At 35.6% G+C, this 11,521-nt stretch overlaps 1 protein-coding gene across 1 annotated transcript; it reads left to right on the plus strand.

Moving 5' to 3' along the window:
- The first annotated feature begins 4,256 nt into the window (after positions 1-4,256).
- Positions 4,257-7,022, plus strand: LOC126597067 (AP2-like ethylene-responsive transcription factor At1g16060). Its single transcript, XM_050263836.1, has 8 exons — positions 4,257-4,440; positions 4,584-4,666; positions 4,851-4,859; positions 5,052-5,140; positions 5,243-5,316; positions 5,411-5,461; positions 5,552-5,628; positions 6,337-7,022. Exons 1-8 carry the CDS (start codon positions 4,280-4,282, stop codon positions 6,864-6,866), a joined length of 1,074 nt encoding a protein of 357 aa, XP_050119793.1. The 5' UTR covers positions 4,257-4,279; the 3' UTR covers positions 6,867-7,022.
- The last annotated feature ends 4,499 nt before the right edge of the window (positions 7,023-11,521 follow it).

The raw sequence follows: 11,521 nt of genomic DNA on the forward strand, positions 1-11,521 counted from the left end.
TAAACTTTAAAACACCAAAACAAACCAAAAGACTCAAAACAGCCCAAAAACACTCAAAACTGCCTTAAAACCACAATCTGGGCAGTTTTGAACACTAGACACAAACTTGGACGAAAATTGGTTTTAACTTGACCTAAGACACTTAAAAACACAAACTAAAGTGATTTCTAACTACTATGACTCAACTAAGTAAAGGGGGATTGATTTTGGACGAATTTAACTTTGAAAACAGAAACTTTGAAAACAAACTTTGACAAAAACGTTTTGATGAAAATTAAGATGGTGAAAGGCTAGTTAGAAGGTTCCTTCTCCACACATGAAACATATGCATACGACTTGATTTCCAATTACTCTTTCAATAAACCATGAATGACAATGCCCCAAATTAACTAGATTGACCAATTAATTCTCAGATTTCCCTAGATTCATTGAATTGAATGGGATACGCATTACAACCAAATTATTCTTATCAAGGACCCTAACTATGGAATACGGATGATAGAGACACATATCAAAGATCATTAAGTTCAATGGAAATCATAAGCATTGACGAAGCATTCATAACTATGGGATACGCATGTTACTTTTGCCATGGATTTACTTAACACAATCGTGACTAGCGACTTTTACTACTTATGAATATAAGTTAATAACGATTAGGTGAAATTCCCTTATACTCTGGCATCAAATTCATGCATGCGAACTAAGTATGCATCCTTAATTAACACACAAGAACAAGTTATCAATCAAATAGATAAGTAAACCACATTCACGATTCATGAAATCATAACTGGAGGTAATCAAGTCATATAAAACATATGATCATGGCTTTGAATTCCCCTCTAACTATAAAGAAATTAGTTCCTCATGTTCACAAATAAACAAAGATAAATAAATTTAAACATTCTAACAAAGATAGAAAACACCTAGAATCGCTCCACAATCCAAGCTCCTTGAATGGCATGCACGGCTCCAAGAGTTCTTCCTTCTTTTCCTTGCAAACTCACGGCACAATGAGGGATGTTTGGGTGAATGGTGTAGTGAAAATATGGTAGAGGATGGTGACTAAATGGTGCAGCAAAGGATGGTATTTATAGGCTGAAATTCGCAGCCCCTATGTAGCAAAGGAAAAGGATTTAAAAGCCTAATTTGTATAGGATAATAACACACAATCCTTGAAGGAAAAGGCTAAGGCTTTTAGAAACCAAGGGGGAAAGGAATAATCAGGTTTCTAGAAGTTCTAGAAAGGTTTGGGGCGTCACTTTTGTAGGACAAGGGATAAGGCCTTCTAGAAAGGTTGTTTTGTGGCTGATTTCTAGAAAAAACAAGGGATAAGGTGTGGCACCTTTGTAGGAGTGGATAAGGGCTTCTAGAAACCAATTTTAATGTGTCCTAATCTGAAAATAAATCCCCCATGCAGCTGGAATTAAATTAGGATAGGATTAGGATAGGATAAGATAAGATAGGATTGGATAAGATAGGGTTTGGATAATGTTTTGGATAAGGTTTCTTCACTTGAGCTGATTCTTTGGCTTCAACTTCCCTTCTTCAAGTAGGAAACCTTGTTTGAGTAGGAAACTTCAATCTTATAGGAATCCAACTTCAACTAGGAATCCATCTTCAACTAGGATTTCATCTTCAATTAAGCACTTTCCCACTTCAATTAGGAATCTTTGTATCTTCAATTCTTCAACTTCAAAACACATTCCTAGCTTCATCAATCCTTCAAATTCGTCCATCCCTTGTGCTTCATGTGCATGAACTCCATTCTAGCCCAATTTTGCTCCAAAATGCTCCAAATTGCATCCTTTTGCTCACTTTGTCTCTAAAACCTGAAAACACATGAAAATAGCTTAAAAGACTACTTTAACTAAGAAAACACAACATAAATGCATAAGAACTAGCTAACTAAGGCGCATAAATATGCTCCTATCAACTACAATTGTCAACAAGTGGGTTTAATTTGTGTGCTAAGTTAATTTTTGCATCACTTACATCTTTGCTACAATTGTCAACAATAGGGTTTAATTTGTGTGTCAAGTAATTTTCACATCACCAACAACACTGATATTGTTCCCAACTTGGTAATTACCACTTGCACAATCCATCAGGTGTGGGGTTTTATTACAAAAGGCCTTGGTATTAGTGGAGTGGGGTTGAGATATTAAACTCTTCTTCTTTTTTTTTCAGAGATACGGTCAATGTGGGATATTTCAATAGGTGGTCTGTGTCAAGTTGTCATACCAAATTACATATCGACGTGTGCAAGGGAGGGATATTTAAACTTTTTTTTTCAGAGATAGGTCGATGTGGGATATTTCAATAGGTGGTCTGTGTCAAGTTCTCATACCAAATTACATACCAGCGTGTGGGAGGGAGTGAGGGAGCGAGGGAGAGAGAGAGAGAGAGGAGGAGGAGGGTAGAGATCATCCTATTGATTAAGACAGGATTAGTTGCATATGATAGGAGCATATTTATACGACTTTGTTATCTTGTTATCTTATTTCCTTGCATTTACTTCGTTAATTTCCATTTATTTTGGTAATTTATGTTACTTTCGTATTATTGTAGGTCCAGTTGGTAAAGATGACAATAAATAGCTAAATGGAGCAATTTGGAGCAGTTTTGGACTTGGATTGAATAGCATGTGTGGATAGCATATGGGCTGAACGTTTTTTGTGTTTAAATGGTGCTAAACATGTGCTAAAATCTGGAGAAATTAAAGTTGAGGCTTGGAAGGCAAGGAATTACACAAGAAAGAGGAATCCTAGTTGGAGAGGAACATTATCTTATCCTACCCTATCTTATCTTATCATATCTTATCCAACATTATCTTATCTTATCTTCAGCTGCAAGGAGGAATCCTAATCACATTCCAACATTTTCTACTTGATTTTTATAGTCCTAAAATAACTCAAAAATGCCAAAACCCTTTCCTCCTTCGATTCAGCCATTTCCCCCTATAAATATGAAATTCCTGCAGAGATTTAGGGGTTGCCATGCCTACCATTCATCCATTGAAATTGCTGAAATTTTCAGAGTTCTTTCTATCTTTGTTTTAAGTTTCTATGTTTATTTTAGATTACTTTTCAGTTATGATGAATATGTGTAACTAAGTTTCTTTTTAGCTAGAGATGAATTTGAAGCCATGATCATATGTTTTATATAAATTGATTACATCCAATTATTGTTCCATAAAACATGAATGCAATTTACTTATCTGCTTTGTAGAGAACTTATTCTTGTATGTTTATTAAGGATGCATACTTAGTTTCCATCCAGGGATTTGATGCTAGAATATAAGGGAATTTCACCTAATCGTTATGAACTTATTTTTGTAAGTAGTAAAAGTCACTAGTCATGATTGAGTTAAGTAAATTCTTGGCAAGAATATCATGCTTTTCATAGTTACAAATGCTTTTGTCAATGCTTATGATTTTCATAGAACTTAATGATCTTTGAGATGTATCTCTATCATGCTTTTCATAGTTAGGGAACTTGAGAAGAATAATTTGGTTGCGTCATTGAGTCCAATTCAATGAACTTAGGAAAATCTAAGAATTAATTAGTGCTATTCACAATTAATTTGGGGCATTGTCATTCATGGTTTATCGAAAGAATAACTGGAAATCGATTTGTATGCATATGTTTCATGTGTGGAGAAGAATCCTTTAGCTATCCTTTCATTCACAATTTTATCTTGCTGCCATTTAATTTTGTTTTAGTTAAATTTGTCCAAAAACTTCCCAGTCTTGTTTTGTTGTTAGTTTAACTTAATTTTCAGTTTTATAAGTTTAATTTGTGTTGATTTGCATCCCTTCTAATCCCCGAAATAGAACGATCCCTACTTACTCATACTATGATTGCATATTATAGGTTTAATTTATGTGTTAGTTTCTACCATGTCAACATACTTTTTAGATTTTAAATAAATATGATGGCAATAGAACATAACATATAAGTTAAGGTTGGGACAAGGTAGAAGATACGAGATAAAGCCGGTTAAAGACGGCCATAACAAACAATCTCCACAGCCGGCAAACTCTGAATTGGCACAGCTCATCACACTCTTCCAATCCCTCTCTCTCTCTCTCTCTCTCTCTCTCTCTCTCTCTGATCTCCATGCTTATTCATATCCCTTTATAAGCCTCTTACATGGAGGACTTAGTCATATCAATCTCTCAAATATAGCTAATTATCCAACCATTAACATTCCTTCTTCTTCTCTTATTATTCTTTTTTGGTCGACCGATCAATCGAGACGTACAATACGAGTTTCATGGCAAAGTTATCTCATCAAAACCAGAAACCCAATGCAAACAATAACAATAATGCTACTGCAGCTAATAACACTGCTATCACAAAGGTCAAACGAACAAGGAGAAGTGTCCCAAGGGATTCCCCTCCTCAACGTAGCTCAATTTATCGTGGGGTCACCAGGTGATTAATTAAGTACCTGCACAAAAAACCAATTAATCATATTTGTATATTTGTTTAATTTCTGTATGAATTCCTTTTGCTCAGTAATTGAACTTTTTTCCCTAAATGGCATGGGTTTGCTGCGTGCTTGATTATCAATTCAGACACCGATGGACTGGCCGATACGAGGCTCATTTGTGGGATAAGAATTGCTGGAATGAATCACAAAACAAGAAGGGCCGCCAAGGTATTTACAATCTTATCATCTCCATTAATTAAATATAACTTTTCATCTACGTCGTTGAATTTATACTTAATACATGCATGCCTGATTTACTGATGTGGTTTCTTATACCATTTCGTCTTTCGATCTTGGTTTTGTTTGTGTTGGTGCTATTGAATGCTTGGAATGGAATTGCACTCAAATTCAGTCTACCTTGGTAGGTTTTATTTAAGTTAATTGGTACTACGTATACACCTAATTTATGTGCAATCTTATATATATGTGTGTGTGTGTGTGTGTGTGATACTTGACCAACTGAGAAAAATCAGTAGTGTATATATATTGTTGAAGCTCATTTGATTGATATATATATATATATATATATATATATTAATCGATCCTTTTCCAGGCGCATATGATGATGAGGAAGCTGCAGCACATGCTTATGACTTAGCAGCACTTAAGTACTGGGGTCAAGATACCATTCTCAACTTTCCGGTAAATTAATTTTATCCTTAATTATATTATTTGGGTGATCTTACAAAATGGAAATCAAGAAAGAAATTAACTAAGAAATAATATCACTTACGGTTAATGTAGTTGTCGACATATCCAAAAGAATTGAAAGAAATGGAAGCTCAATCAAGAGAGGAATATATTGGATCATTGAGAAGGTAACTAATCTTCAACATCTGAGGCTAGTAGACTTGAGAATAATAAACAACTGTTGATTAATGAGCTCTTATTTGTTTTGTGATGAATTTGCAGGAAGAGCAGTGGTTTTTCTCGGGGAGTTTCCAAATATAGAGGTGTTGCAAGGTATAAATTAAGACCTAGTCCGAATTTTTTTTGGTATACATACTAGAATGATTTTTTTATTTTCCTTGCTCTTATTTTATTTATGAGCAGACATCATCACAACGGAAGATGGGAAGCTCGAATTGGACGAGTCTTTGGGAACAAGTACCTCTATCTCGGGACATATGGTAGTACTAAGTGACAACTTTTTTGTTTCTTTGATCACAGATAATTAATCTTTTTATTCAACAACATAAATAAACACGTCACTTAATATTACGGTCTAATAGTATTTATCTTCACTTGTAAGTGAGAGGTCTTAAATTCGATTTTGAACCATATTATTGTTAGCCCATTTTAAGGTTTAGACTACTTTCTCAACCCCTTAATGTAGATAAAAAAACAATATAAATAAACATATGCAATAAATTAAGCAGGTGGGGAAATTATATATTTTGTATTATATCTATCTGTTAATCGTGATTGCATCAAATACATGTAAATATTTTGGTGAGTCCTCATTTGCTAGGCTCACTCTGTATTGTATTCCAACGATTCAAACCGTCTATCTTTTAGGTCTTCCCTCAAGATCATGTCTACCAAAAGATAGACGATTTAGATCGTTAAACTATTTTTGCAAGGATGATTTATGAATGATATTCTTGAAGATAGACAATTTAGATCATTAAGTTATATTATGAAGTGAGCTTCACAAAAACTTTTATAAAAAATTGTGTAAAAAAATTGGTGCCACAAATCCGTCCCCGTATATAGCGATCTACTTAAATACATAGGAACTTTTTTGTTATTGAATCTTACATATACGAAAATAACTTTACGTTAATAGATAAATAATGATTAAACTGACATTATCCCTGTATCTTAAATGTTACCAGCTACCCAAGAAGAAGCCGCAACAGCATATGACATGGCGGCTATAGAGTACCGTGGGCTCAATGCTGTCACAAACTTTGACCTCAGCCGTTACATCAAATGGCTAAAACCTAATGGTCCGAACAACGACGACAATACCGGTCGGCCTAACCCTACTGCTATTGAGGCTAAATTGCCAAGTGTCACTCGAAGCCCTAATGATCAAGGTCGTGGACTTGGCTTCTTTCAGAACCTTGCATACAGTCCCGGAGAAATCATGACGACAGCTCAGCCTAGACCAACCACTGCTACATCAGCCCTAGGTCTCCTTCTTCAGTCATCGAAGTTCAAGGAGATGATGGAAATGACAACAGCCACCGATTCCATGACATCGCAGCCAGAGTTGGGCACGTCACAGTGCACATTTCCCGATGACATACAGAATTACTTTGACTGCCAAGATTCTAGCAGCTATGCTGATGGAGACGATGTTATCTTCAGCGACCTCAATTCATTCATGCCACCCATGTTCCAGTGTGATTTCACCACTTAAAGGAGCATGTTTTCGTGGTTTAATTTACTCTCTTTTATTTTGTAATTTACTGAAGTAGGTTCTTTCATTTTATTTTCTTTTTCTGTGAATACGCAGGAAGGGTCAGCATCCATGTCAAGCATGCACAAAAGATAAAAGAAAAATTGAAAGAGGAAATCTCACTACTGATCATCTTCAGGTGGGAGCAAGAGTAGGCTAATTATTATTTTGTTCATTCAATTTCTTTTAAGTGTAAAGAAGAATAAAATTGTTTCATCATTTTTTTATATCAATAATAAGCATGATTCTCTGGTGTTTCATTTCCATTTTTTTCAATAAAGTGTGCAGAAAATTTGGCGATGTATATGTTAAAGAGAGTTTTAAACCTTTGAAGAATGGCGTGTACTATCCACACCCTATTTTTACTTCTCACGCATCCCTTGTTAATTTATGTTTTTTAATCTTCTTTAATCCAGTCGTTTCGACGGCCGCAAATTAAGAGGGTGCGTATGAAGTAAAAAGAGGTGTGTGGATAGCACACTCCTTGAAGAATATCTTTGTGAAAATAAAGGTAACAAGGAACTAATTTTATATATATATTAGCACTAATGAGAAAACAATGGAGGAGAGGAGAGGTGTTATGAAGGAAAAAAAAATTGTCTAGAAGAGGATCATTTGAGTATCTCATGCAATAAAATTGAAATTAAAAGGGGAAGCATAATGACATGAACTCAAACATCAAATCATTTTCCCTTGACATCCAAAGCTTAGTAGATGGTAAACCAAGAATCCACTTAAATCATAGAGAAATGGAAGACAGTTATTTTATACCATTGAAGAACCCTTTTTTTTCACTAAGGTGATCGCCCAAAGTGGCGTCTTCATTCCATTGCTCTTCTTGTTCCTTGTTGGTTGATATCAATTGGATATCCAAGTATCAAAAGAATGGGACCGTTAAGTCTCCAGACCAAAGACCAGATGTAAAGAGCACATATGAGTTTGGAGGAAGATTGATGCTAGTGAATCTTTTCCTTTGTGGCCAGTCATTATAGAGTAAAAAGAAAGAGAGAGTTCCCCATTTTGGGTGACTCTCTCTTTTCCCTCTATAATGAGGAAAAGACTTCTTGAAAACTAAGATGTACACTAGACACCGAATCTACCACTAATACCAAGTACCTTCTCACTTACCTATCCATTGATTAATTCAATTGACAATGTTGATTAGTTTTACTTATGCATAGAGTACCTATGGTATTTAAGCTAGCCCGTACATTGATATGAGCATATTTATACGACTTAGTTAGCTTGTTTCTTGGCATTTATGTTGTTAGTACGTAGTTATTTTAGTATTTTAAGCTATTTCCATGTGTTTGTAGGTCCAAAGGGTTAAAGTGGCAAAGAAGTGCATTTTGGTGCCTTTTGGAGCAAAATTGGGCTTGGAATGGATGGCATATGCTTGGAGCAAAAGGAATGCACGAAATTGAAAACCTGAAGATGCTAGGATTCCTAGTTGAAGAATGATTCCTAATTGAATAAGGATTCCTAGAACAATGAGGATTCCTACACAAATGAGGATTCCTACTTGAAGTAGGAAAGTTAAGCCAAGGTTTCCTATTTTGGTTTGACCTTTCCTAATCCTAAATGTCCGTAAGTTCCAGCGACAAAGGAGTTTCCAAATCATGTTTAGACACCTAATAACTTGTTCTAGAAGTCCTAAACATGCCCTAAAAGTCCATGCCGCACCTCTCTATGATTTGATCCTTCCTTGCCGCACAAAACATCTTCTCATTTCCTATTTTATGTTCTTAAAACCACATTCCTGTTTTGATCCTCCCTTTTTCCGCACATATCCCTCTTTCTTACCTATTTTCTGACCCAAAATTACATTCCCTTTTGTTTCAATTCTTGCCGCACAAGGGGAGAGGATTCTTACCTATTTTGTGCCTCAAAACACATTCCTAAATCTATCCTACACTCTCTGCCGAATTTCCTTTCCTATTCTCTTTAATTCCTACACCTTACTTGCCTATTTTCCATTGATTTCTGACTTTTAATTATAGGACAAAACAGCTAAGTTATTTCTTTCCCTAAAACACATAAAAACTGTGCCTTCTCCCCTATAAATACATAGTGCCGCACCCTTTAGGGCTGTCCTCTCTTCTTTTCAGTCGTTCCACCCTTCACCATATAATTCACCTACATCCATCCACCACCATAATTCACCACTCATCCATTCTCACAACCCTTGTGCCGCAGCAAAGAAGAAGAAGGAGGACCCTTGGACGTGCTTGTCATTCAAGACGTTGGATTGTTGGAGCGTTTTTAGGTGTAATCCATCCTTTGTTTTCAATGTTTAATTTATTTTCTCTTTGTTTTGCTGTGAACATGAGAGGCTAAACCCCTTTTGGCTAAGGGGAATTTCGAAACCATGACTATATTTGCACTATGAATTGATTACTTTCAGTTGTGATTTCATAAATTGTGAATGCAATTTACTTAACTGTTTGATGCAAAACTTATTCTTGTATGTTGATTAAGAGGGCCCGCTTAGTTTGCATGCATGAATTTGATGCTAGAATATAAGGGAGTTTCACCTAATCGTTATGAACTTATATTCACAAGTAGTGAAGGTTGCTAGTCACAATCGCGTTAAGTAGATTCCTGGCAGGAGTATCATGTGCTTTCATAGTTACGAATGCCTTGTCAATACTTATGGTTTTCATAGAACTTAATGATCTTTGATTGTATCTCTATTATGGGCTTTCATGTAGGGAACTTTTGTAGAATAATTTGATTGCGATGCGCTCTTCCCGTCCAATTCAATGACATAAGGAAAATCTGAGGGTTAATTTAAGCGTACCTAATTAATCTGGAGTGTTGAGGTTCATGGTTTATTGAAAAGCAATTGGAGATTGATTTGTATGCAAGTGTGTCATGTGTAGAGAATGACTCTCTAGCTAGCCCATCAACCATCCAATTTACCAAATTCATCCAACTTTCTGTTTGAGTTTTTAGTTTACTTGTTTTACTTTAATTTCGTCCAAAATTCAATCCCCTTTACTTTATTTTGTCAATTAGGTTTGAATCTATCCAAACTTGTGTTTTTGAGTGTTTTGAGTCAAGTTAAAGCTAGGATTCGTCGAAATAACTCTTTAGAGTCTGTTTTGAGTCTTTTTGATAGTATTGTGCTGTTTTGAGTTTGTTTAGCTTGTTTTGAGTCATATAAGTCTAGTTAAGAGTCTTAGAGTCTAGTTTTGCGTTTTTAACTTTGTTTTTATGTTTTTGAGTTAGTTTAGAGGTTATTAGCAAGCCCTCTTAATCCCCGGTCCAGAACGATCCCTACTTGCATCTTTACTACAATTTGACAACAAGAGGGTTTAATTTGTGTGTTAACTTTTAACGCATCATACATCTCTACATGAATCTTGTTAAGTAAATTCTTGGCATAAGTTTCATGCAATTCATAGTAACGAGTGCTTCGCCAATGCTTATGATTTTCATAGAACTTAATGATTCTTGCTTGTCTCTCTATTATGCAATTCATGTAGGGAACTTGTGGGGAATGCTTTGGGTTGTCATATGCAATTCATCCAATTCAATAACTTAAGGAAAATTTGAGGGTTAATTAGTGCAATCACGGTTAATCTGGGGTGTTGGGAATTCATGGTTTATCGAAAAGCAATTGGAAATCGTTTTGTATGCAAGTGTGACATGTGTGGAGAAGAACCCCTTAGCTAGCTTTCCATCCATTCACTTTTCTCAAATTCGTTTTAGAATGTGTGCAATTTACAAGTTTTGTTTTTGTTTTCAATTTTCGTCAAAACCAATTCCCCATTTATTTTAAAGTGTTAGATTAAGTAGAAATTAATTTAGTTTGTGTTTTTAGGGGTCTTGAGTCAAGTTATAACCCAATTTCGTCCAATTTAGTGTTAGGCGTCAAAACTGCCTAGAAAGTGTTTTTAAGGCAGTTTTGAGTGTTTGTTTGCTGTTTTGAGTCTTTTGGTTTGTTTTGGTGTTTTAAAGTTTAGTTTTGCATTCTTTGAGTCTAGTTTAGTGTTTTAAACTTGTTTTTACGTATTTGAGTCAGTTTTCAAGTGATTTAGCAATCCCTCCTAATCCCCGGTCTAGAACGATCCCTACTTACATACTTTGCTACAATTGATAAAAAGAGGGTTTAATTTGTGTGCTTATATATTTCGCATCAAAATTTTGGCGCCGTTGCCGGGGATTAGCAACATTGCTAGTCCCTTGGATTGTTTTATTTCAGTTTGTTTTAATGAATTCCAGATTCTGACCTTGTTTTGTTTTCTTGTTTTTAGGTACTAGTTTATGACTCGGAGTTCTCATCCGATTCGTGAACACATCTTGGACTTTGACGACGATTTTGAGCGAGAATTGAGACGAAAAAGGAAGAATCGAAAACCTAGTGAATCAAATTCAAATTCAGAAGCCGAAGTTGAGTTTGAAGAAGAGGAACCCACGGTAAGAGTGGGTGAAGTAAAGGAAGCCATGGCACAAGACAATCGTACAATCAAGGAGCTTTCGGCTTCGGGATTAGACAATGCCGCACCTCTACGTATTCAATATCCCGTGGCTGCCCAAGGAAAGACCGAGGAATTCGAGTTGAAGTCAAGTTTGCTACACCACATTCCGAAGTACCATGGGTTGTCCATGGA

This window comes from Malus sylvestris, chromosome 13, assembly GCF_916048215.2.
Source record: "Malus sylvestris chromosome 13, drMalSylv7.2, whole genome shotgun sequence".
In the NCBI taxonomy this organism is placed as follows: Eukaryota; Viridiplantae; Streptophyta; class Magnoliopsida; order Rosales; family Rosaceae; genus Malus; species Malus sylvestris.

Bases quoted from the DNA above. Each gene is read 5' to 3' on its own strand.
- LOC126597067 (XM_050263836.1), top strand. From the start codon at position 4,280: ATGGCAAAGTTATCTCATCAAAACCAGAAACCCAATGCAAACAATAAC. The intron at 5,317-5,410 runs GTAACTAATCTT...ATGAATTTGCAG, and splicing joins TATATTGGATCATTGAGAAG to GAAGAGCAGTGGTTTTTCTC. The intron at 5,462-5,551 runs GTATAAATTAAG...ATTTATGAGCAG, and splicing joins AAATATAGAGGTGTTGCAAG to ACATCATCACAACGGAAGAT.